General features: G+C 47.1%; 1 protein-coding gene across 6 annotated transcripts in view; it reads left to right on the forward strand.

Annotated features, from left to right (window-relative positions):
- Positions 1-27,283, forward strand: part of LOC110511479 (kelch-like protein 5) — a 65,108-nt gene that overhangs the window by 5,285 nt on the left and 32,540 nt on the right. For 2 of the 6 annotated variants that reach the window (XM_090188691.1, XM_090188692.1), the window contains exons 2-6: positions 15,455-15,643; positions 22,249-22,385; positions 23,550-23,746; positions 25,289-25,501; positions 26,636-26,705. In XM_090188691.1, the coding sequence (XP_090044817.1) occupies positions 15,495-15,643; positions 22,249-22,385; positions 23,550-23,746; positions 25,289-25,501; positions 26,636-26,705 (766 nt within the window). In that variant the 5' untranslated portion in view covers positions 15,455-15,494. Of the gene's footprint in view, positions 1-9,449; positions 10,406-15,454; positions 15,644-22,248; positions 22,386-23,549; positions 23,747-25,288; positions 25,502-26,635; positions 26,706-27,283 lie in introns of those variants that run through there. The other 4 variants (XM_090188689.1, XM_090188687.1, XM_090188690.1 and 1 more) reach the window with 4 other exon arrangements.

A 27,283-nucleotide genomic window follows, 5' to 3' on the forward strand; every position in this document is an offset into this window, starting at 1 on the left:
AGATGGTCAGGACACTACTCTACTGGTACAGCAGGTAGACTAGTCACTAGATAAGATGGTCGGGACACAACTGGTACAGCAGGTAGACTAGTCACTAGATAAGATGGTCGGGACACTACTGGTACAGCAGGTAGACTAGTCACTAGATAAGATGGTCGGGACACTACTCTACTGGTACAGCAGGTAAACTAGTCACTAGATAGATGGTTGGGACACTACTGGTACAGCAGGTAGACTAGTCACTAGATAAGATGGTCAGGACACTACTAGTACAGCAGGTAGACTAGTCACTAGATAGATGGTCAGGACACTACTGGTACAGCAGGTAGACTAGTCACTAGATAAGATGGTTGGGACACTACTGGTACAGCAGGTAGACTAGTCACTAGATAAGATGGTCAGGACACTACTCTACTGGTACAGCAGGTAGACTAGTCACTAGATAAGATGGTCAGGACACTACTCTACTGGTACAGCGGGTAGACTAGTCACTAGATAAGATGGTCAGGACACTACTGGTACAGCAGGTAGACTAGTCACTAGATAAGATGGTTGGGACACTACTGGTACAGCAGGTAGACTAGTCACTAGATAAGATGGTCGGGACACTACTGGTACAGCAGGTAGACTAGTCACTAGATAAGATGGTCGGGACACTACTGGTACAGCAGGTAGACTAGTCACTAGATAAGATGGTCGGGACACTACTGGTACAGCGGGTAGACTAGTCACTAGATAAGATGGTCAGGACACTACTCTACTGGTACAGCAGGTAGACTAGTCACTAGATAGATGGTCGGGACACTACTGGTACAGCAGGTAGACTAGTCACTAGATAAGATGGTCGGGACACTACTGGTACAGCAGGTAGACTAGTCACTAGATAAGATGGTCGGGACACTACTGGTACAGCAGGTAGACTAGTCACTAGATAGATGGGCAGGACACTACTGGTACAGCAGGTAGACTAGTCACTAGATAAGATGGTCAGGACACTACTGGTACAGCAGGTAGACTAGTCACTAGATAAGATGGTCAGGACACTACTCTACTGGTACAGCAGGTAGACTAGTCACTAGATAAGATGGTCAGGACACTACTCTACTGGTACAGCAGGTAGACTAGTCACTAGATAAGATGGTCAGGACACTACTCTACTGGTACAGCAGGTAGACTAGTCACTAGATAAGATGGTCGGGACACTACTGGTACAGCGGGTAGACTAGTCACTAGATAAGATGGTCAGGACACTACTCTACTGGTACAGCAGGTAGACTAGTCACTAGATAAGATGGTCGGGACACTACTGGTACAGCGGGTAGACTAGTCACTAGATAAGATGGTCAGGACACTACTCTACTGGTACAGCAGGTAGACTAGTCACTAGATAAGATGGTCGGGACACTACTCTACTGGTACAGCAGGTAGACTAGTCACTAGATAAGATGGTCGGGACACTACTCTACTGGTACAGCAGGTAGGCTAGTCACTAGATAAGATGGTCGGGACAGTACTGGTACAGCAGGTAGACTAGTCACTAGATAAGATGGTCAGGACACTACTCTACTGGTACAGCAGGTAGACTAGTCACTAGATAAGATGGTTGGGACACTACTGGTACAGCAGGTAGACTAGTCACTAGATAAGATGGTCGGGACACTACTGGTACAGCAGGTAGACTAGTCATTAGATAAGATGGTCAGGACACTACTGGTACAGCGGGTAGACTAGTCACTAGATAAGATGGTCAGGACACTACTCTACTGGTACAGCAGGTAGACTAGTCACTAGATAAGATGGTCAGGACACTACTCTACTGGTACAGCAGGTAGACTAGTCACTAGATAAGATGGTCAGGTCCACTACTCTACTGGTACAGCAGGTAGACTAGTCACTAGATAAGATGGTCGGGACACTACTGGTACAGCGGGTAGACTAGTCACTAGATAAGATGGTCAGGACACTACTCTACTGGTACAGCAGGTAGACTAGTCACTAGATAGATGGTCAGGACACTACTCTACTGGTACAGCAGGTAGACTAGTCACTATATAAGATGGTCAGGACACTACTCTACTGGTATAGCAGGTAGACTAGTCACTATATAGATGGTCAGGACACTACTCTACTGGTATAGCAGGTAGACTAGTCACTATATAGATGGTCAGGACACTACTCTACTGGTACAGCAGGTAGACTAGTCACTAGATAAGATGGTCGGGACACAACTGGTACAGCAGGTAGACTAGTCACTAGATAAGATGGTCGGGACACTACTGGTACAGCAGGTAGACTAGTCACTAGATAAGATGGTCGGGACACTACTCTACTGGTACAGCAGGTAAACTAGTCACTAGATAGATGGTTGGGACACTACTGGTACAGCAGGTAGACTAGTCACTAGATAAGATGGTCAGGACACTTCTGGTACAGCAGGTAGACTAGTCACTAGATAGATGGTCAGGACACTACTGGTACAGCAGGTAGACTAGTCACTAGATAAGATGGTTGGGACACTACTGGTACAGCAGGTAGACTAGTCACTAGATAAGATGGTCAGGACACTACTCTACTGGTACAGCAGGTAGACTAGTCACTAGATAAGATGGTCAGGACACTACTCTACTGGTACAGCGGGTAGACTAGTCACTAGATAAGATGGTCAGGACACTACTGGTACAGCAGGTAGACTAGTCACTAGATAAGATGGTTGGGACACTACTGGTACAGCAGGTAGACTAGTCACTAGATAAGATGGTCGGGACACTACTGGTACAGCAGGTAGACTAGTCACTAGATAAGATGGTCGGGACACTATTGGTACAGCAGGTAGACTAGTCACTAGATAAGATGGTCGGGACACTACTGGTACAGCGGGTAGACTAGTCACTAGATAAGATGGTCAGGACACTACTCTACTGGTACAGCAGGTAGACTAGTCACTAGATAGATGGTCGGGACACTACTGGTACAGCAGGTAGACTAGTCACTAGATAAGATGGTCGGGACACTACTGGTACAGCAGGTAGACTAGTCACTAGATAGATGGTCAGGACACTACTCTACTGGTACAGCAGGTAGACTAGTCACTAGATAGATGGTCGGGACACTACTGGTACAGCAGGTAGACTAGTCACTAGATAAGATGGTCGGGACACTACTGGTACAGCAGGTAGACTAGTCACTAGATAAGATGGTCGGGACACTACTGGTACAGCAGGTAGACTAGTCACTAGATAAGATGGTCAGGACGCTACTGGTACAGCAGGTAGACTAGTCACTAGATAAGATGGTCGGGACACTACTGGTACAGCAGGTAGACTAGTCACTAGATAGATGGGCAGGACACTACTGGTACAGCAGGTAGACTAGTCACTAGATAAGATGGTCAGGACACTACTGGTACAGCAGGTAGACTAGTCACTAGATAAGTTGGTCGGGACACTACTGGTACAGCAGGTAGACTAGTCACTAGATAGATGGGCAGGACACTACTGGTACAGCAGGTAGACTAGTCACTAGATAGATGGTCAGGACACTACTGGTACAGCAGGTAGACTAGTCACTAGATAGATGGTCGGGACACTACTGGTACAGCAGGTAGACTAGTCACTAGATAAGATGGTCAGGACACTACTGGTACAGCAGGTAGACTAGTCACTAGATAAGATGGTCGGGACACTACTGGTACAGCAGGTAGACTAGTCACTAGACGATTTGTGACTTTGCTTCTGTATAAGTGGTCTTTACAGTTTTGGGTAAACAAACAACACACACACACAACAACACACAACACACACACACACACATCGTCTCTCTCTCTCTCTCCTGCGAGTTGAATATCAGAGGTATCCTGAGACTGGGACCTGATCTATCTAGCCAATCAAATCATTGCTTCTCAACACCAACACGGCTGTTTCTCTCTTTCCAATGCCCCGGGGATTGGGTGTGTGTGTGTGTGTGTGGGTGTGTTGGAAGCTGTCTTCAACCTCAAACCTCTGTCGCTCTTTCTCTGAGGGAATTCATTCAGTAGTACGCTGTGTGTGTGCAGCGCTGTGTGTGTGTTAATGATAATGTGTTATATATATATATATATATATATCTATATATATATATATATATATATATATATATATATATATATATATATATATATATATATATATATATATATATATATATATATAGCCAGCCGTCTCTACAGCAGCTCGGATCCTAAAACATCAACAGAATCAACTACACTGTTATTCTGGGTTAGTTTGTACTCATCTCTGTCTCTCTCTCTCGGCCTCTCTCTCTCTGCCTCTCTCTCTCTGTCTCTCTCTCTCTCTCTCTCTCTCTCTCTCTCTCTCTTTCTCTCCTCTGCCTCTTTCTCTCCCCTCCCCCTACCTCTCTACCCTCCAGTCTGTCTGTCTGTCCTGTCTGTCTGCTAGATGTGTGGTATATTACAGTAATAGTAGTGATTCCAGTCACGTCCTGCAGCTCAGCTTGTTCAATAGGACTGAAATAGACCCTCTGGATATGAAGCCATCAGGAAGATGGGAAGTTACACACACACACACAGATGTACACACACACAGATGTACACACACATACACACACAGATGTGTACACACACACATCAGTCCATTGAAAACACTTGATGTGTGTTCTATTGTGTAGATATGAGGTAGGAAGCCTGACTATATTTAGCTGCTAGAGAGCAAGGTCCCCTCTCTCTCACCCTCCTCTCTCTCACCCTCCTCTCTCTCACCCTCCTCTCTCTCACCCTCCTCTCTCACCCTCTCCTCCCCTCTCACCCTCCTACCTCTCTCTCCTCCCTCCCCTCTCACACTCCTCCCTCTCTCTCTCCTCTCTCCCCTCTCTCTCCTCCCCTCTCACCCTCCCCCCTCTCTCTCCCTCCTCCCCCTCTCACTCTCCCTCCTCACCCTCCTCCTCCCTCTCTTCACAGGGCTGAGTAAATTATTAAAGACTGCTCTTTATTTGGCTGTACATGTGTCTCTCCTCTCTCTCTCTCTCTCTCTCCAACCGTTTAGTGTGTGTGTGTGTGTGTGTGTGTGTGTGTGTGTGAGAGAGAGTCTGAGGAGTGCCGTTTGAAAAGGGTCTCTGCTGCTCCGCTCTCAATACACACACACACACACACACACATTCCCTCAGAATCATGAAAGAGAGCGACAGAGTGAGAGAGAGGTCGAGTGTTATTGGCTGGTTCGATGAGATTGAACGATAAGAATGCTTAGCTTCCAACATACACACACTGCGTGCACGGACACACACACACACACAATCCCCGGGGCATTGGAAAGAGAGAAACAGCCGTGTTGAGAAGTAATGATTTGATTGGCTAGATAGATCAGGTCCCAGGATACCTCAGATACACAACTCACAGGAGAGAGAGAGACTGTGTGTGTGTGTGTGTAACTTTGGTGTAGATTTTACAGTGAAATGCTTATGAGCCTTTCCCAACAAGGCCAGAGTTTAAAGATGGTAACGAGGAAAAATATAACGGAGCTATATACAGGAAGTACCAGATCAATGTGGAGCTATATACAGGAAGTAGCAGATCAATGTGGAGCTATATACAGGAAGCACCAGATCAATGTGGAGCTATATACAGGAAGCACCAGATCAATGTGGAGCTATATACAGGGAGTACCAGATCAATGTGGAGCTACATACAGGAAGTACCAGATCAATGTGGAGCTACATACAGGAAGTACCAGATCAATGTGGAGCTATATACAGGGAGTACCAGATCAATGTGGAGCTATATACAGGAAGTACCAGATCAATGTGCAGAGGTACGAGGTATTTGAGGTAGATATGCACATGAAGGCAGGGTAAAGTGACTAGACATCAGGATAGATAATAATAAGGTATTAGAGGTAGATATGTACATGAAGGCAGGGTAAAGGGACTAGACATCAGGGTAGATAATAATAAGGTATTAGAGGTAGATATGTACATGAAGGCAGGGTAAAGGGACTAGACATCAGGATAGATAATAATAAGGTATTAGAGGTAGATATGTACATGAAGGCAGGGTAAAGGGACTAGACATCAGGATAGATAATAATAAGGTATTAGAGGTAGATATGTACATGAAGGCAGGGTAAAGTGACTAGACAACAGGATAGATAATAATAAGGTATTAGAGGTAGATATGTACATGAAGGCAGGGTAAAGTGACTAGACATCAGGATAGATAATAATAAGGTATTAGAGGTAGATATGTACATGAAGGCAGGGTAAAGTGACTAGACATCAGGATAGATAATAATAAGGTATTAGAGGTAGATATGTACGTGAAGGCAGGGTAAAGTGACTAGACATCAGGATAGATAATAATAAGGTATTAGAGGTAGATATGTACATGAAGGCAGGGTAAAGTGAATTCCAATTTCCCAGAATTCTCGTCTGGAAATGCGTCTACTGTAATTCCAGCTCTGCTCTCCAGTGATTATGATCACACTCACACACACACACACACACACACACATTTCCACTTTCCACTCCTGGAGTGTCATGGCAGGGATGTGAGGAGGAAATAGAAGTATGGAAGGGTAGGGCCCTGGATGGATGGATGGATAGATGGATGGGTGTGTGTTAGGTTATCATTGGGCCCTGGATGGATGGTGTGTGTTAGGTTATCATCAGTCTGTAGATGGATGGTGTGTGTTAGGTTATCATCAGTCTGGATGGATGGTGTGTGTGTGTGTGTTAGGTTATCATCAGTCTGTGGATGGTGTGTGTGTGTGTTAGATTATTGTCAGTCTGGATGGATGGTGTGTGTTAGGTTATCATCAGTCTGTGGATGGATGGTGTGTGTGTTAGGTTATCATCAGTCTGTGGATGGATGGTGTGTGTGTTAGATTATCGTCAGTCTGTGGATGGGTGTGTGTGTGTGTGTGTGTGTTATCATCAGTCTGTGGATGGTGTGTGTGTGTTAGGTTATCGTCAGTCTGTAGATGGATGGTGTGTGTGTGTTAGGTTATCGTCAGTCTGTAGATGGATGGTGTGTGTGTGTTAGGTTATCGTCAGTCTGTAGATGGACGGTGTGAGTCCCTGGCTTGGCCCAGGGAGAAACAACGTTAGCTGTCTGTAGAGGGCCTCTTCCAAGCGACCAATCTGTCTGAAGGATGTGGTCGCTGAGTGACCAATCACTCTTGAGTTTCATTTCTCCTCCGAGTCTCGTTCCAACTCTTCTAAGAAACTCTCCTTCTCTGTGGTTGTAGTGTGTGTGTGTGGTTGTAGTGTGTGGTTGTAGTGTGTGGTTGTAGACTGTGTGTGTGTGGTTGTAGAGTGTGTGTGTGGTTGTAGAGTGTGTGGTTGTAAATCAGGGGTGGGAAACTCCAGTCCTCGAGGGCCTGATTTGGTTTGTCACTTTTCACCAGCAAAAACAGCTGATTAATCACATTGCATCCAAACTGAAGATCAGGTGATTATTGGAGTCAGGTGTGTTAGGTGTCATAGTTTTGCCCCAGCTATCAGGCCCCTGAGGACTGGAGTTGCCTAGGCCTGTTGTAGAGTGTGAGTGTGGTTGTAAAAGTGTGTGTGTGTGTGGGGTTGTAGAGTGTGTGTGTGTGGGGTTGTAGTGTGTGTGTGTGTGGGGGGTTGTGGTGTGTGTGTGTGTGGGGGTGTGTGTGTGTGTGGGGTTGTAGTGTGTGTGTTGTGTGTGTGTGGGGTTGTAGTGTGTGTGTGTTTGTGGTTGTAGAGTGTGTGTGGTTGTTGTAGTGTGTGTGGTTGTAGAGTGTGAGTGTGTGTGTGGTTGTAGAGTGTGTGTGTTCTCTCCAGATTATTGTTTGTCTCTGAGCTGCTCTGCATTGATCCTATGTATATATTTCTATTAGAGACGGCATTAGACAGTGTATCTATATCCTACTGTAGTAGAGGTCTGTTGTATGTAGGGTGTGTCCATTGGGTTATTCAGGATGGTGACTGGATGGTTGTTGCCCGGAGAGCTGGGAAGAAATGGGATGGTTCCTCGGGGAAGAAATGGGATGGTTCCTCGGGGAAGAAATGGGATGGTTCCTCGGGGAAGAAATGGGATGGGTCCTCGGAAGAAATGGGATGGTTCCTCGGGGAAGAAATGGGATGGGTCCTCGGAAGAAATGGGATGGTTCCTCGGGGAAGAAATGGGATGGTTCCTCGGGGAAGAAATGGGATGGTTCCTCGGGGAAGAAATGGGATGGTTCCTCGGGGAAGAAATGGGATGGTTCCTCGGGGAAGAAATGGGATGGTTCCTCGGGGAAGAAATGGGATGGTTCCTCGGAAGAAATGGGATGGTTCCTCGGGGAAGAAATGGGATGGGTCCTCGGGGAAAAAATGGGATGGGTCCTCGGGGAAGAAATGGGATGGGTCCTCGGAGAAGAAATGGGATGGGTCCTCGGAGAAGAGAGGGAAGAGAAGGGATGTGATCAATCAAATCTATTTATAAAGCCCTTCTTACATCAGATGATATCTCAAAGTGCTGTACAGAAACCCAGCCTAAATCCCCAAACAGCAAGCAATGCAGGTATAGAAGCACAGTGGCTAGGAAAAACTCCCTAGAAAGGCCAAAACCAATGAAGTAACCTAGAGAGGAACCAGGCTATGAGGGGTGGGCCAGTCCTCTTCTGGCTGTGCCTGGTGGAGATTAGAAACCTAGAGAGGAACCAGGCTATGAGGGGTGGCCAGTCCTCTTCTGGCTGTGCCGGGTGGAGCTTTTAACAGAACATGGCCAAGATGATTGGTCCTCGGGGATCCACTCAGCCATTAACAGTCTCTGGGAATGCTGCAATGCAGATGGAGAGAGGAGAGGTGACAGGGAAGAGAGGAGATGAGGAACAGACCGAGTTCTTCTCAGTTGGTTCTAAGGAGACACTTTAGGGTTCCTTTGGTCCCTCTGTAGGGTCCCTCTGTAGGGTCCAGTTCATTAGATGAGAGAGACAGTGTCCATCTCCTCATTGCTCTCTAATTCATTAGATGAGAGACAGTGTCCATCTACTCATTGCTCTCTAATTCATTAGATGAGAGAGACAGTGTCCATCTCCTCATTGCTCTCTAATTCATTAGATGAGAGAGACAGTGTCCATCTACTCATTGCTCTCTAATTCATTAGATGAGAGAGACAGTGTCCATCTCCTCATTGCTCTCTAATTCATTAGATGAGAGAGACAGTGTCCATCTCCTCATTGCTCTCTAATTCATTAGATGAGAGAGACAGTGTCCATCTCCTCATTGCTCTCTAATTCATTAGATGAGAGAGACAGTGTCCATCGCCTCATTGCTCTCTAATTCATTAGATGAGAGAATAATGCCTAACACACACACACACACACACACACCTTATTGTCATATACCACCAGGATATTATATTTCCCATGTGTGTAAATGTTGCCTGGTTTGTGCATAAAGCGTTTGACACAATAAATTCCCTTTCGTATGGATGAAGGACTGTGTGTGTGTGTGGAGGTGGTTATTTTATACACACAGAGATAGTGGCCCAATTACGAGCTCCGTTGTGCCGTTGCAACGTGGAGAGAGAGAGGGTGTGTGCGTGTTGTCGGTGAGCACCAGCATAGGAGGGAGAGGAGAATAGACAACTCCTACACCGTGTTCTTTTGGAAACAGAACGGAGTGCTGTCTCTCTCTCTCTCTCTCTTCTTCCTCCGTTCTCTCTCTCCCTCTTCTCCTTCTCCTCCTCAAGCCTCTCTTCCTCAGTTGTAACCGTGGGGTTTCATAGAGAGCTGTAGTACAGTAAGCGACGGTAACTAGGTACGAGCTCCGGGACATTTCTCCCGGTCTCCAGAGCCTGAATGTCAACCAGCGGCTCCAGCTCCTCTTCCCTGCGGAAAGACTTCGATGTGAAGCAGATCCTCCGGAGCCGATGGAGGTGGTTCGGTCACCCGGCGGTTCCCCCGCCCCACAACCCCCCGCCAGGAGACTTCTTTACCGGGAGAGGAGCAGGGGCCAGCCCCGGAGAGTACCAGAGCCCCTCTGTTAGTGTCTGTTCTACCAGTAACGGAACCGTTAACGGCACCGGTACAGGAAATAACTGCATAGTAGCAGTTGGAACTAGCGGTAACGGTAGTTGTAGTGGTAATAGTTCATGCAACGCCAATAACAGAACGTTTACGGATAATTATGTTGGGAGTCCCACTGATAATCTCCCGGTAACAGCGTTTGCAGCCGCGGCAGCTGGACATTCCTCTTGTCCGCGGTCCTTCAGCCAACCGGAGTGGGTCACCCGGTTGTCTGTCTCTCACTCTCGGCCGGTAACAGACACAGAGCGCCCCGCGGACGGCTCATCGCTCCTCCAGCCGGCGGTACCGGAGGCGTCTGTTCCCGTAGCTGAAGAGGAGACGGGACTGACCGGAACAGAGAGTAATAATAACCACGACGACACTGCCTCCAGCTCCTGCAGGTATGAGGAGAATGAGTTTAGCGTGTTGTCTCCTCTCGGTGCTTTAACGTAGGTCTGTGTTTCAGCTAACTTTCGGTTAGCTTTCTGTTAGCCTGCCTACTGTCTGTTAGGTAGCCTACTTTTTGTACAAAGTTAAATTCTCTATAGATTTTTACTGAATGGTCAACTTTGTATAGCAAGCAGCATTCAACATATGATGCCCGCTGTGGGTCTACCGTATATAGGACGCTCGCTGTATGTGTACCGTATATAGGAGGCTCGCTGTGGGTCTACCGTATATAGGAGGCTCGCTGTGGGTCTACCGTATATAGGAGGCCCGCTGTGGGTCTACCGTATATAGGACGCTCGCTGTGGGTCTACCGTATATAGGAGGCTCGCTGTGGGTCTACCGTATATAGGAGGCCCGCTGTGGGTCTACCGTATATAGGACGCTCGCTGTGGGTCTACCGTATATAGGAGGCTCGCTGTGGGTCTACCGTATATAGGAGGCTCGCTGTGGGTCTACCGTATATAGGAGGCCCGCTGTGGGTCTACCGTATATAGGAGGCCCGCTGTGGGTCTACCGTATATAGGAGGCTCGCTGTGGGTCTACCGTATATAGGAGGCTCGCTGCGGGTCTACCGTATATAGGAGGCTCGCTGTGGGTCTACCGTATATAGGAGGCCCGCTGTGGGTCTACCGTATATAGGACGCTCGCTGTGGGTCTACCGTATATAGGAGGCTCGCTGTGGGTCTACCGTATATAGGAGGCCCGCTGTGGGTCTACCGTATATAGGACGCTCGCTGTGGGTCTACCGTATATAGGAGGCTCGCTGTGGGTCTACCGTATATAGGAGGCTCGCTGTGGGTCTACCGTATATAGGAGGCTCGCTGTGGGTCTACCGTATATAGGAGGCCCGCTGTGGGTCTACCGTATATAGGAGGCCCGCTGTGGGTCTACCGTATATAGGAGGCTCGCTGTGGGTCTACCGTATATAGGAGGCTCGCTGCGGGTCTACCGTATATAGGAGGCTCGCTGTGGGTCTACCGTATATAGGAGGCCCGCTGTGGGTCTACCGTAGATAGGAGGCCCGCTGTGGGTCTACCGTAGATAGGAGGCTCGCTGTGGGTCTACCGTATATAGGACGCTCGCTGTGGGTCTACCGTATATAGGAGGCCCGCTGTGGGTCTACCGTATATAGGAGGCTCGCTGCTGGTCTACCGTAGATAGGAGGCTCGCTGCGGGTCTACCGTATATAGGAGGCTCGCTGTGGGTCTACCGTATATAGGAGGCTCGCTGCTGGTCTACCGTATATAGGAGGCTCGCTGTGGGTCTACCGTAGATAGGAGGCTCGCTGTGGGTCTACCGTATATAGGACGCTCGCTGTGGGTCTACCGTATATAGGAGGCTCGCTGTGGGTCTACCGTATATAGGAGGCTCGCTGCGGGTCTACCGTATATAGGAGGCTCGCTGTGGGTCTACCGTAGATAGGAGGCTCGCTGTGGGTCTACCGTATATAGGACGCTCGCTGTGGGTCTACCGTATATAGGAGGCTCGCTGCTGGTCTACCGTAGATAGGAGGCCCGCTGCGGGTCTACCGTATATAGGAGGCCCGCTGCGGGACTACCGTATATAGGAGGCCCGCTGCGGGTCTACCGTATATAGGAGGCCCGCTGCGGGTCTACCGTATATAGGAGGCCCGCTGCGGGTCTACCGTATATAGGAGGCTCGCTGCGGGTCTACCGTATATAGGAGGCTCGCTGCGGGTCTACCGTATATAGGAGGCTCGCTGTGGGTCTACCGTGTATATAGGAGGCTCGCTGTATGTGTACCGTATATAGGAGGCTCGCTGTGGGTCTACCGTACATAGGATGCTCGCTGTATGTGTACCGTATATAGGATGCTCGCTGTATGTGTACCGTATATAGGAGGCTCGCTGTGGGTCTACCGTACATAGGATGCTCGCTGTATGTGTACCGTATATAGGAGGCTCGCTGTGGGTCTACCGTATATAGGAGGCTCGCTGTGGGTCTACCGTATATAGGAGGCTCGCTGTGGGTCTACCGTATATAGGAGGCCCGCTGTAGGTCTACCGTATATAGGAGGCTCGCTGTATGTGTACCGTAGATAGGAGGCTCGCTGTGGGTCTACCGTATATAGGAGGCTCGCTGTGGGTCTACCGTATATAGGAGGCCCGCTGTGGGTCTACCGTATATAGGAGGCTCGCTGTATGTGTACCGTAGATAGGAGGCTCGCTGTGGGTCTACCGTATATAGGAGGCTCGCTGTGGGTCTACCGTATATAGGAGGCCCGCTGTGGGTCTACCGTAGATAGGAGGCCCGCTGTGGGTCTACCGTAGATAGGAGGCCCGCTGTGGGTCTACCGTAGATAGGAGGCCCGCTGTGGGTCTACCGTATATAGGACGCTCGCTGTGGGTCTCCCGTATATAGGACGCTCGCTGTGGGTCTACCGTATATAGGACTCTCGCTGTGGGTCTACCGTATATAGGACTCTCGCTGTGGGTCTACCGTAGATAGGAGGCTCGCTGTGGGTCTACCGTATATAGGAGGCTCGCTGTGAGTCTACCGTATATAGGAGGCCCGCTGTGGGTCTACCGTATATAGGACTCTCGCTGTGGGTCTACCGTATATAGGAGGCCCGCTGTGGGTCTACCGTATATAGGAGGCCCGCTGCGGGTCTACCGTATATAGGAGGCCCGCTGTGGGTCTACCGTATATAGGAGGCTCGCTGTGGGTCTACCGTATATAGGAGGCCCGCTGTGGGTCTACCGTATATAGGAGGCTCGCTGTGGGTCTACAAGTCCCATACCACAATGTTACAGTTCATGCTTGATCGGATTTCTCTACAGAAACAGCAAATCAAAGTAACATGTATACTGGTCCCCCCCCCCTCACAGGAGAAAGAAAGAACGAAATGGAATTCAAATAATTTAACCAACGTTGGTCAATTGGTTGTTTTTAAAAAAAATAAAAAAAATAACAGACATTTTGGTTAATCGTTCAGCACTAATTTCAGGGTGTTTTCATCCATATTGGGTGAACCGTTTAGAAATTACAGCACTTTGTGTATATTGTCCCCCCCCCCCCCCCCCCCCCCACATTTTAGGGAAGCAAAAGTATTGGGCCAAATTCACTTAAAAGTATTTGGTCCCCATATTCATAGCACATTATGACTACATGTGACTCTAACAACGTGTTGGATCCATCTGCTGTTTGTTTTGCTTGTGTTTCTGCCCGATTAGAAATGAGACGGTAAATAATGTAGTGTGTTATTTTAGAGTCACTTTTTATTGTTAATAAAAAAAAAATAGAATTTGTTTCTACGTTTTAATGTGAATGCTACAATGATTACGAATAATCCTCAGTGAGTCGTAAATAATATGTGAGAAAGTTATAGGCATAAATATCACAACCCCACCAACAAATGCTAACCCCTCCCCTGTTGTTGTAATGGTGAGAGGTTAGCATGTCTTGGGGCTATGATATAAAATGCTAACACCTCCCCTGTTATTGTAATGGTGAGAGGTTAGCATGTCTTGGGGCTATGATATAAAATGCTAACCCCTCCCCTGTTATTGTAATGGTGAGAGGTTAGCATGTCTTGGGGGTATGATATAAAATGCTAACCCCTCCCCTGTTGTTGTAATGGTGAGAGGTTAGCATGTCTTGGGGCTATGATATAAAATGCTAACACCTCCCCTGTTGTTGTAATGGTGAGAGGTTAGCATGTCTTGGGGCTATGATATAAAATGCTAACACCTCCCCTGTTATTGTAATGGTGAGAGGTTAGCATGTCTTGGGGCTATGATATAAAATGCTAACCCCTCCCCTGTTGTTGTAATGGTGAGAGGTTAGCATGTCTTGGGGCTATGATATAAAATGCTAACCCCTCCCCTGTTGTTGTAATGGTGAGAGGTTAGCATGTCTTGGGGCTATGATATAAAATGCTAACCCCTCCCCTGTTATTGTAATGGTGAGAGGTTAGCATGTCTTGGGGCTATGATATAAAATGCTAACCTCCCCTGTTATTGTAATGGTGAGAGGTTAGCATGTCTTGGGGCTATGATATAAAATGCTAACCCCTCCCCTGTTGTTGTAATGGTGAGGGGTTAGCATGTCTTGGGGCTATGATATAAAATGCTAACCCCTCCCCTGTTATTGTAATGGTGAGAGGTTAACATGTCTTTGGGCTATGATATAAAATGCTAACCCCTCCCCTGTTATTGTAATGGTGAGAGGTTAGCATGTCTTGGGGCTATGATATAAAATGCTAACCTCCCCTGTTATTGTAATGGTGAGAGGTTAGCATGTCTTGGGGCTATGATATAAAATGCTAACCCCTCCCCTGTTGTTGTAATGGTGAGGGGTTAGCATGTCTTGGGGGTATGATATAAAATGCTAACCCCTCCCCTGTTATTGTAATGGTGAGAGGTTAGCATGTCTTTGGGCTATGATATAAAATGCTAACCCCTCCCCTGTTATTGTAATGGTGAGAGGTTAGCATGTCTTGGGGCTATGATATAAAATGCTAACCTCCCCTGTTATTGTAATGGTGAGAGGTTAGCATGTCTTGGGGCTATGATATAAAATGCTAACCCCTCCCCTGTTATTGTAATGGTGAGAGGTTAGCACGTCTTGGGGGTATGACATTTGTGCATCTAACTTTCTCACTCATCATTATTCACGATTCATTCAGGATTGTCCCAACCCAGCAGCGTTGCAGTTCTTGACACGCTCAAACCGGTGCTCCTGGCACCTCCTACCTCAAACCGGTGCTCCTGGCACCTCCTACCTCAAACCGGTGCGCCTGGCACCTACTACCATACCCCCGTTCAAAGGCACTTAAATCTTTAGTCTGACCCATTCACCCTCTGAATGGCACTCCTACACAATCCATGTCTCAATTATCTCAGGAGCCAGCAGACTAAATTGCAGATTAAATTGCAGTGTGTGTCATGCTATGGTCTTGGTTGCCATAGACCTGACAATTAAAACACTATCTTGAAAGTGTGTGTGTGTGTGTGTGTGTGTGTGTGTGTTTGTGTGTAGGACTTCCAACAGCAGCGCAACGCTGTCCTCATGTGTGTCGATGGAACCGTGTGCGTCCCCCGACGAGTGTGTGTACACGGCTCACACACACGCAGACCTGACCTTCAGCAGGATGGAGACCTACCTCCGAACCAAGCAGCTGTGTGACGTCACTCTGGTGGCAGGGGACAGGAGGATACCTGCTCACAGGTAACACACACACACACACACGCACACAGTTGAAGTGGGAAGTTTACATACACTTAGGTTGGAGTCATTTAAAACTCGTTTTTCCAACCACTCCACAAATGTCTTGTTAACAAACTATAGTTTTGGCAAGTCGGTCAGGACATCTACTTTGTGCATGAAACAAAAATAGAACTGTTTGGCCACAATGACCATCGTTATGCTTGTAGGAAAAAGGGGGAGGCTGCAAGCCGAAGAACACCATCCCAGCCGTGAAGCATGGGGGTGGCAGCATCATGTTGTGGGGGGTGCTTTGCTGCAGGAGGGGCTGGTGCACTTCACAAAATAGATGGCATCACGAGGAAGGAAAATGATGTGGATATATTGAAGCAACATCTCAAGACATCAGTCAGGAAGTTAAAGCTTGGTTGCAAATTGGTCTTCCAAATGGACAATGACCCCAAGCATACTTCCAAAGTTGTGGCAAAGTGGCTTAAGGACAACAAAGTCAAGGTATTGGAGTGGCCATCACAAAGCCCTGACCTCAATCCTATAGAACATTTGTGGGCAGAACTGAAAAGTGTGTGTGTGAGCAAGGAGGCCTACAAACCTACCTCAGTTACACCAGCTCTGTCAGGAGGAATGGGCCAAAATTCACCCAACTTATTGTGGGAAGCTTGTGGAAGGCTACCCGAAACGTTTGACCCAAGTTATACAATTTAAAGGCAAAGCTTCCAAATACTAATTGAGTGTATGTAAACTTCTGACCCACTGGGAATGTGATGAAAAAAATAAAAGCTGAAATAAATAAATCACTCTACTTTTATTCTGACATTTCACATTCTTAAAATAAAGTGGTGATCCTAACTGACCTGAGACAGGGAATTTGTACTAGGATTAAATGTCAGGAATTGTGAAAAACTGAGTTTTTTGAAATGTATTTGGCTAAGGTATATGTAAACTTCTGACTAAAACTGTACACACACACACACACACACACACACACACACACACACACGTATAAATATATAATTATATATATAAATGACATTTGTAATCAGCACCTGTTTGGAACACACAGCTTTATCTTCTATTTTTAACTATTCACATTTATTCATTATACATCCGACTTCCTCCTTCTACCTCCAGTGAACACGCCCCCTGTTTTGATTTGACAGCTTTTACCTCCAGTGAACACGCCCCCTGTTTTGATTTGACAGCTTCTACCTCCAGTGAACACGCCCCCTGTTTTGATTTGACAGATTCTACCTCCAGTGAACACGCCCCCTGTTTTGATTTGACAGCTTTTACCTCCAGTGAACACGCCCCCTGTTTTGATTTGACAGCTTTTACCTCCAGTGAACACGCCCCCTGTTGTGATTTGACTGCTTTTACCTCCAGTGAACACGCCCCCTGTTGTGATTTGACAGCTTTTACCTCCAGTGAACACGCCCCCTGTTTTGATTTGACAGCTTTAACCTCCAGTGAACACGCCCCTTGTTTTGATTTGACAGCTTTTACCTCCAGTGAACACGCCCCCTGTTTTGATTTGACAGTGTCTTCGGGAAAGGACTCAGACCCCCACCCCTCTCGACTGTTTCCACATTTAATGTTACATACATTCTAAAATAGATTTAAATTAATACACTGCCTCATCGATCTACACACAGTACCCCATAATGACATCACAAGACCCCATAATGACATCACAAGACCCCATAATGACATCACAGTACCCCATAATGACATCACAAGACCCTATAATGACATCACAATACCCCATAATGACATCACAATACCCCATAAAGACATCACAGTACCCCATAAAGACATCACAATACCCCATAATGACATCACAGTACCCCATAAAGACATCACAGTACCCCATAATGACATCACAGTACCCCATAAAGACATCACAGTACCCCATAATGACATCACAGTACCCCATAAAGACATCACAGTACCCCATAATGACATCACAGTACCCCATAAAGACATCACAGTACCCCATAATGACATCACAAGACCCCATAATGACATCACAGTACCCCATAAAGACATCACAGTACCCCATAATGACATCACAGTACCCCATAATGACATCACAAGACCCTATAATGACATCACAATACCCCATAATGACATCACAATACCCCATAAAGACATCACAGTACCCCATAATGACATCACAAGACCCCATAATGACATCACAATACCCCATAATGACATCACAAGACCCCATAATGACATCACAGTACCCCATAATGACATCACAATACCCCATAATGACATCACAGTACCCCATAATGACATCACAGTACCCCATAAAGACATCACAGTACCCCATAATGACATCACAGTACCCCATAAAGACATCACAGTACCCCATAATGACATCACAGTACCCCATAAAGACATCACAGTACCCCATAATGACATCACAAGACCCCATAATGACATCACAGTACCCCATAAAGACATCACAGTACCCCATAATGACATCACAGTACCCCATAATGACATCACAAGACCCTATAATGACATCACAATACCCCATAATGACATCACAATACCCCATAAAGACATCACAGTACCCCATAATGACATCACAAGACCCCATAATGACATCACAATACCCCATAATGACATCACAAGACCCCATAATGACATCACAGTACCCCATAATGACATCACAATACCCCATAATGACATCACAGTACCCCATAATGACATCACAGTACCCCATAATGACATCACAATACCCCATAATGACATCACAGTACCCCATAATGACATCACAGTACCCCATAATGACATCACAATACCCCATAATGACATCACAATACCCCATAATGACATCACAGTACCCCATAATGACATCACAATACCCCATATTGACAAAGCTTTTTTTGTGTGCAAATGTATTAAAAATAAAAAATCAGAAATACCTTATTTACATAACTATTCAGACCCTTTGCTATGAGCCTCTAAATTGAGCTCAGGTGCATCCTGTTTCCATGAATCATCCTTGAGATGTTTCTATAAATTGATTGGAGTCCACATGTGGTAAATTTTAATTGATTTGGACATGATTTTGGAAAGGCACACATCTGTCTATATAAGGTCCCACAGTTAACAGTGCAGGTCAGAGCAAAAAACCCAAGGTGGAAGGAACTGTCTGTAGAGCCTCGAGACAGGATTGTGTTGATGCACAGATCTGGGGAAGGGTACCAACAAATGTCTGCGCCATTGAAGGTCCCCAAGAACACAGTGGCCTCCATCATTCTGAAATGGAAGAAGTTTGGAACCACTAAAACTCTTCTAAGATCTGGTTGCCCGGCCAAACTGACCAATCAGGGGGAGAAAAGCCTTGGTCAGGGAGGTGACCAAGAACCCAATGGTCATTCTGACAGAGATCTAGAGTTCCTCTGTGGAGATGGATGTCCTTCTGGAAAATTCTCCCATCTCTGCAGCACTCCACCAATCAGGCCTTCATGGTAGAGTGGCCAGACGGAAGCCACTCCTCAGTAAAAGACACATGACAGCCCACTTGGAGTTTGCCAAAAGGCACCTGAAGACTTTCAGATCATGTGAAACAATTTTCTCTGGTCTGATGAAACCAAGTGCCGTGTCTTTGCTATGGCGGATGAAGTGATAAGACATGCTATTCTATAAAATCATTTCTCTGTAATTAATATCACCTGATTGAACTAATCATGTAAATGTAATTAACTAGAAAGTCGGGGCACCACAAAATAATGTTTATAGAGCTGTTAATAAACTCTTAAAGACCTAGTAATATTTTACATCAATAACAGTCTATTTAATCATCACCTTGTTCAGTCTCATCTGAAAGTTGTAAATTCTTGGTTTTCTTCATGAACCCTGGCTAACAAGTTGAATCATCAATACAACATTGGGTTTCATTATTTATTTACTAAATACCTAAACAGTCACACAGAATTACACATACACAGGATGGATCATACGTTGATTACTAAGGATGTCATAAAAGAAAACGTCCCTAGTGGACGGAACAGATATGACGGCTGGTTACACAAAGAAAGGGGGTTGGGTTTGAGTGAAAGAGCGGGAAGACTGAGGAATAAATGGAATTTGGTCTCTGATCGGACCTCATGAAGCTATGCTATCGTAAATACAGAATCTTATGCATTCGTAATAACCGCCCATTTTGGAAAAAAGGGAAAATGCAAGAAATATTTACTTTGAGCGCTGCTTCAATAGGTTGGTCGTAGATGGAAGGCCGTGTTGGCCAACAGAGATCTTCCTGTCCTTTTGAAGAATGTCTGGTAGAACGGGTGCGTTGTGGTACCGTCGTGTGTTTGGTAGAAGAGATTCTTTGTCCGTCCTTTCCTAGTCCGCGTTTACAGCTGCTGCTGCTGCTCACTCAACGGCTAGGAGGTATCACTTCTTTAGTGAATAAGAGTTCAAAGTTCATACCAAGTTGCCATACTTGAAGCTCACGCTGAAGTTGGCTTAGTTCTGTAGTTTGATATTAGCCCCATTTAACGTATATCGTCCTCACGTCCCCGGGAACACAAATGTTAATTTCGTTAATAGGGACTTATGTAGTGGGGAGAGAAAGGTGTGTTTCATAGTTTACAACCAATCTCTGTATTGGTACTACAGAACATAACTGTCCATTTCCATTTCCTCATTTCAGATTTAGTCCATTCTCTCTCTCTCTCTCTCTCTCCTCCTTTCTTCTGAAGGACATACATATACACACACACACACACACAGTAGCAGTCAAAAGTTTGTTCACACCTACTCATTCAAGGGTTTTTCTTTATTTTAACTATTTTCTACATTGTAGAATAATAGTGAAGACATCAAAACTATGAAATAACAAATATGGAATCATGTAGTAACCAAAAAAATGTTAAAGAAATCAAAATATATTTAACATTCTTCAAAGTAGCCACCCTTTGCCTTGATGACAGCTTTGTACACTCTTGGCATTCTCTCAACCAGCTTCACCTGGAATGCTTTTTCCAACAGTCTTGAAGGAGTTCCCACATATGTTGAGCACTTGTTGACTGCTTTTCCTTCACTCTGCGGTCCAACTCATCCCAAACCATCTCAGTTGGTCGGGTCGGGTGATTGTGGAAAGTAGAAAATAAAGAAAAACTCTTGAATGAGTAGTTGTGTCCAAACTTTTGACTGGTCCTGTACATGGATCTGATTCGCACAGATACTTTTTATGAATAGATTGATTGAAGGAATTGATTATTGATTGATTTTAGTTTGAAAAAAGTTATTTGATGTGTTGACCAAAAACAACGAAGTAAAACAACTAAGAAATTATTAACATTATTAACATTATTTTTTTTAAATGGAGACCCTCTAGAAATAAATGTTTGGTTTACATGTTTTATAACCTTTTATTGTGAAGGGTACATCTCATCCCGTCAGTGTTTTATAACCTTTTATTGTGAAGGGTACATCTCATTCCGTCAGTGTTTTATAACCTTTTATTGTGAAGGGCTCATCTCATTCCGTCAGTGTTTTATAACCTTTTATTGTGAAGGGCACATCTCATTCCGTCAGTGTTTTATAACCTTTTATTGTGAAGGGTACATCTCATTCCGTCAGTGTTTTATAACCTTTTATTGTGAAGGGTGCATCTCATTCCGTCAGTGTTTTATAACCTTTTATTGTGAAGGGTGCATCTCATTCCGTCAGTGTTTTATAACCTTTTATTGTCTTAACATTTCAGTCTTATTAAGATATGACCTTAACATTTAAGTCCTTTCTTTCCTCTCTCTCTCTGTCTCTCTCTCTGTCTCTCTGTCTCTCTCGCTGTCTCTCTCTCTCTCTCTCGCTGTCTCTCTCTCTCTCTCTGTCTCTCTCTCTCTGTCTCTCTCTCTCTCTCTGTCTCCTCTGTCTCTGTCTCTGTCTCTGTCTCTCTCGCTGTCTCTGTCTCTGTCTCTCTCTCTCGCTGTCTCTGTCTGTCTCTTTCTCCTGTCTCTCTTCCATCCTTCTAAGCTCCTCTACAATGAAAGATGTGTGTGGAAATTGAACAAATCTCTGCCCCCCGATAGTGAATAGTCAAATATATTTCCGAATAATCTCTGTTTCCTCTCTTTCTTTCTCACTCTTTCTCTCTCTGTGCTGAGAAAGTCCCATTATAGTGGTTTGGACATCTGAATTCCCCTCCCTTCCTCCCTGTCAGACTGGTCCTGTCTCTCTCTCTGGTCTGAACATCTGAATTCCCCTCCCTTCCTTCCTGTCAGACTGGTCCTGTCTCTCTCTGGTCTGAACATCTGAATTCCCCTCCCTTCCTTCCTGTCAGACTGGTCCTGTCTCTCTCTCTCTCCCTCTCTCTCCATCTGAATTCCCCTCCCTTCCTTCCTGTCAGACTGGTCCTGTCTCTCTCTCTGGTCTGAACATCTGAATTCCCCTCCCTTCCTTCCTGTCAGACTGGTCCTGTCTCTCTCTCTGGTCTGAACATCTGAATTCCCCTCCCTTCCTTCCTGTCAGACTGGTCCTGTCTCTCTCTCTGGTCTGAACATCTGAATTCCCCTCCCTTCCTTCCTGTCAGACTGGTCTTGTCTCTCTCTCTGGTCTGAACATCTGAATTCCCCTCCCTTCCTTCCTGTCAGACTGGTCCTGTCGTCGGTGTCTGACTACTTTGCGGCCATGTTCACCAGTGATGTCCGAGAGGCCAAACAGGAAGAGGTTAAGATGGAGGGGGTGGACCCTGATGCATTATGGGTGCTGGTACAATACGCTTACACAGGTACACACAATTACACACCACCCCTGTGTAGGGTTCAGGCCAAAAGAAGTGCACTATACTATTTATATCACACACACTCACCGGACAGTTTATTAGGTACACCGTCCCATTCACCATAATGGATGGCTCCTACAGACAGGCATCAAGACATTCAGTTACTGTTCCATCGGACAGTTTATTAGGTACACCGTCCCATTCACCATAATGGATGGCTCCTACAGACAGGCATCAAGACAGTCCTCAACCCTATAGAGCCTTTCTGAGTGTCCTGGTCAGTCCCCCCAGTCCTCAACCCTATAGAGCCTTTCTGAGTGTCCTGGTCAGTCCCCCCAGTCCTCAACCCTATAGAGCCTTTCTGAGTGTCCTGGTCAGTCCCCCCAGTCCTCAACCCTATAGAGCCTTTCTGAGTGTCCTGGTCAGTCCCCCCAGTCCTCAACCCTATAGAGCCTCTCTGAGTGTCCTGGTCAGTCCCCCCAGTCCTCAACCCTATAGAGCCTCTCTGAGTGTCCTGGTCAGTCCCCCCCAGTCCTCAACCCTATAGAGCCATTCTGAGTGTCCTGGTCAGTCCTCAACCCTATAGAGCCTTTCTGAGTGTCCTGGTCAGTCCCCCCAGTCCTCAACCCTATAGAGCCTCTCTGAGTGTCCTGGTCAGTCCCCCCCAGTCCTCAACCCTATAGAGCCTCTCTGAGTGTCCTGGTCAGTCCCCCCAGTCCTCAACCCTATAGAGCCTTTCTGAGTGTCCTGGTCAGTCCCCCCAGTCCTCAACCCTATAGAGCCTCTCTGAGTGTCCTGGTCAGTCCCCCCAGTCCTCAACCCTATAGAGCCTCTGAGTGTATATATGAGGGTTTCCGGTGTACCTAATAAACTGTCGGGTGTGTGTGTGTGTGACACAAGTATTTTTAAATATTGAATACACTACAAGTTTACATTTCAATTCTTAGCAACAAAAGTAATCAAATTATGTATCTCTCTCTCTCTCTCTGTCTCTCTCTCTCTCTCTGTCTCTCTCTCTCTGTCTCTCTCTCTTTCTCCCTCTCTCTCTGTCTCTCTCTGTCTCTCTCTCTGTGCCTCTCTCTCTCTCTCTGTCTCTCTCTCTCTCTGTCTCTCTCTCTGTCTCTCTCTCTCTGTGCCTCTCTCTCTCTGTCTCTCTCTGTGCCTCTCCAGGTCGTGTGGAGTTGAGAGAGGACACTATAGAGTGTATATTGTCAGTATCATGTCTCCTCCAGCTCCAGTCAGTCGTCCAGGCCTGCTGTAACTTCCTCATCAAACAGCTCCACCCGTCTAACTGTCTGGGGATACGCAGCTACGCAGACACACAGAGCTGTACACACCTCCACCACACTGCCCACAGCTACACCATGGTAGGTACACACTCCCACAGACACACAGAGCTGTACACACCTCCACCACACTGCCCACAGCTACACCATGGTAGGTACACACTCCCACAGACACACAGAGCTGTACACACCTCCACCACACTGCCCACAGCTACACCATGGTAGGTACACACTCCCACAGACACACAGAGCTGTACACACCTCCACCACACTGCCCACAGCTACACCATGGTAGGTACACACTCCCACAGACACACAGAGCTGTACACACCTCCACCACACTGCCCACAGCTACACCATGGTAGGTACACACTCCCACAGACACACAGAGCTGTACGCACCTCCACCACACTGCCCACAGCTACACCATGGTAGGTACACACTCCCACAGACACACAGAGCTGTACGCACCTCCACCACACTGCCCACAGCTACACCATGGTAGGTACACACTCCCACAGACACACAGAGCTGTACGCACCTCCACCACACTGCCCACAGCTACACCATGGTAGGTACACACTCCCACAGACACACAGAGCTGTACGCACCTCCACCACACTGCCCACAGCTACACCATGGTAGGTACACACTCCCACAGACACACAGAGCTGTACGCACCTCCACCACACTGCCCACAGCTACACCATGGTAGGTACACACTCCCATTCTTATTTCCCCTTCCTCTTTCGTGTTTTCCGTTCACTTCACACACACACACGGTCTCCCCATTATCATCACAACTACTGTTTCCATGGAGGGTTGCTATGGTGACTGGAAAAGCTGCTCTATTCGTCTCTATTCCTCTCCTCTCCTCTCCGCTCCTCTCTGCTCCTCTCCTCTCTGCTCCTCTCCTCTCCTCTCCTCTCCTCTCCTCTCCTCTCCTCTCCTCTCTGCTCCTCTCCTCTCCTCTCCTCTCCTCTCCTCTCCGTTCCTCTCCTCTCTGTTCCTCTCCTCTCTGTTCCTCTCCTCGATTCTCTCCTCTCCTCTCCTCTCCCTGATTCTCTCCTCTCCTCTCCCTGATTCTCTTCTCTCCTCTCCCTGATTCTCTTCTCTCCTCTCCTCTCCCTGATTCTCTTCTCTCCTCTCCTCTCCCTGATTCTCTCCTCTCCCTGATTCTCTCCTCTCCTCTCCCTGATTCTCTTCTCTCCTCTCCCTGATTCTCTTCTCTCCTCTCCCTGATTCTCTTCTCTCCTCTCCCTGATTCTCTTCTCTCCTCTCCCTGATTCTCTTCTCTCCTCTTCCTGATTCTCTTCTCTCCTCTTCCTGATTCTCTTCTCTCCTCTTCCTGATTCTCTTCTATCCTCTTCCTGATTCTCTTCTCTCCTCTCCCTGATTCTCTTCTCTCCTCTCCCTGATTCTCTTCTCTCCTCTCCCTGATTCTCTTCTCTCCTCTCCTCTCCCTGATTCTCTTCTCTCCTCTCCTCTCCCTGATTCTCTTCTCTCCTCTCCTCTCCCTGATTCTCTCCTCTCCTCTCCCGGATTCTCTTCTCTCCTCTCCTCTCTTCCTCTCTCCTCCCTCTCTCCTCCCTCTCTCCTCTCTCTCTCTCCCCTCTCCCTCAGGAGAAGTTTGTGGAGGTGGTTAAAGGTCAGGAGTTTCTCCTCCTCCCGCTAGAAGAGATGGACAGATTGTTGTCCTCCGACGATATGAATGTTCCAGACGAGGAAACCGTGGTTACAGCATTGCTAAGCTGGGTCCGCCATGACGTTTCCACCCGGCAACCACACCTGCCCTCGCTCCTCGCTCACATACGACTGCCTTTACTGCAAGCACAGGTCTCTCTCTCTCTCTCTCTCTCTCTCTCTCTCTCATCTCCCCCATTCTCAAACCTCACATCATCACAACTAGGAATACACCAATCAATCATCCAACCAATCAGTCAGCCAATCAATCAAGAAATCAGTCAATCAATAATCCAACCAATCAACAAATCAATCAATCATCCAACCAGTCAATCAACCATCTACCCAGACAACCTGACAAACAGCTAGTAAAACAGCTAGTCAATAATTGGTTAATTAACTGGTGAAAAGCCCTTTAAATCACTAAAGGTCAGATCACCCTCCCTGCCTCTCCAGTTGGTTCAGTCTATGGAGCATAAATCAGTTGGAGCATACCAAACACATTTACAGGGGAGGGGAGAGGGCCCTTAAAAGCCAAGATGAAGTGGTGAGAGCTGGAGTAGAGGAAGAGAGGAGACAGTAGTTTAGCAGACAAGTGAAGAGGCTGCCCCCTCACCCGACTCTCTCTCTCATATATATACATACACCTTTCATACACCTTCCCCAGGGTTCATTCTGTAGTCAACACACAGGGGCGAGAGGGGGGGGGGGGGGTAAACGAGGAGGGTTGAATTGTTGCTTCAGACCTGTTCTCGGTGATTGATTCATATAGAACACTACCACTACCACCCCCACCCCCCCCCCCACACACACACACAGCAACACACACACACACACACACACACACACACTACACCCCACACACACACACTACACTACACACACACACACACACACACACACACACAGCACCACACACACACACACACAGCAACACACAGCAACACACACACACAGCAACACACACACACAGCAACACACACACACACACACACACAGCAACACACACACACACACACACAGCAACACACACACACACACACACACAGCAACTCACACACACACACACAGCAACACACACACACACACAGCAACACACACACACTACACACAGAGCCACACACACACACACTACACTACACACAGCACCACACACACACACAGCACCACACACACAGCACCCACACACACACACACGTCTATGTATTATCAGATTAGTGAGACAACACATACTAGCTGTTAATTTGCTTTTCTCTCTCTCGTGTGTGTGTGTGTGTGTGTGTGTAGTTTCTAGCAGACCTGGAGTGTAACCCTCTGCTCCGAGACAGTGTGGAGAGTCAGAGGCTTTTAATGGAAGGTAGGACACACAGGCCTTGTCCTAAATCTGTCTTCCCTACTGCTGAAGGTAGGTCACACAGGCCCTGTCCTAAATCTGTCTTCCCTACTGCTGAAGGTACTGACAGGCCTTGTCCTAAATCTGTCTCCAGGGGGCAGTAAATCGCAACACCTCCAGGGGGCAGTGCACCTCAACACCTCCAGGGGGCAGTACATCTCTTTTTACCTATTCAGACAACACCTCCAGGGGGCAGTACATCTCAACACCTCCAGGGGGCAGTACACCTCAACACCTCCAGGGGGCAGTACACCTCAACACCTCCAGGGGGCAGTACACCTCAACACCTCCAGGGGGCAGTACACCTCAACACCTCCAGGGGGCAGTACACCTCAACACCTCCAGGGGGCAGTACACCTCAACACCTCCAGGGGGCAGTACACCTCAACACCTCCAGGGGGCAGTACACCTCAACACCTCCAGGGGGGAGTACACCTCAACACCTCCAGGGGGGAGTACACCTCAACACCTCCAGGGGGGAGTACACCTCAACACCTCCAGGGGGCAGTACACCTCAACACCTCCAGGGGGCAGTACGTCTC

Source organism: Oncorhynchus mykiss, chromosome 10 (assembly GCF_057628025.1).
Source record: "Oncorhynchus mykiss isolate SJ-2025 chromosome 10, ASM5762802v1, whole genome shotgun sequence".
Taxonomy (NCBI): Eukaryota; Metazoa; Chordata; class Actinopteri; order Salmoniformes; family Salmonidae; genus Oncorhynchus; species Oncorhynchus mykiss.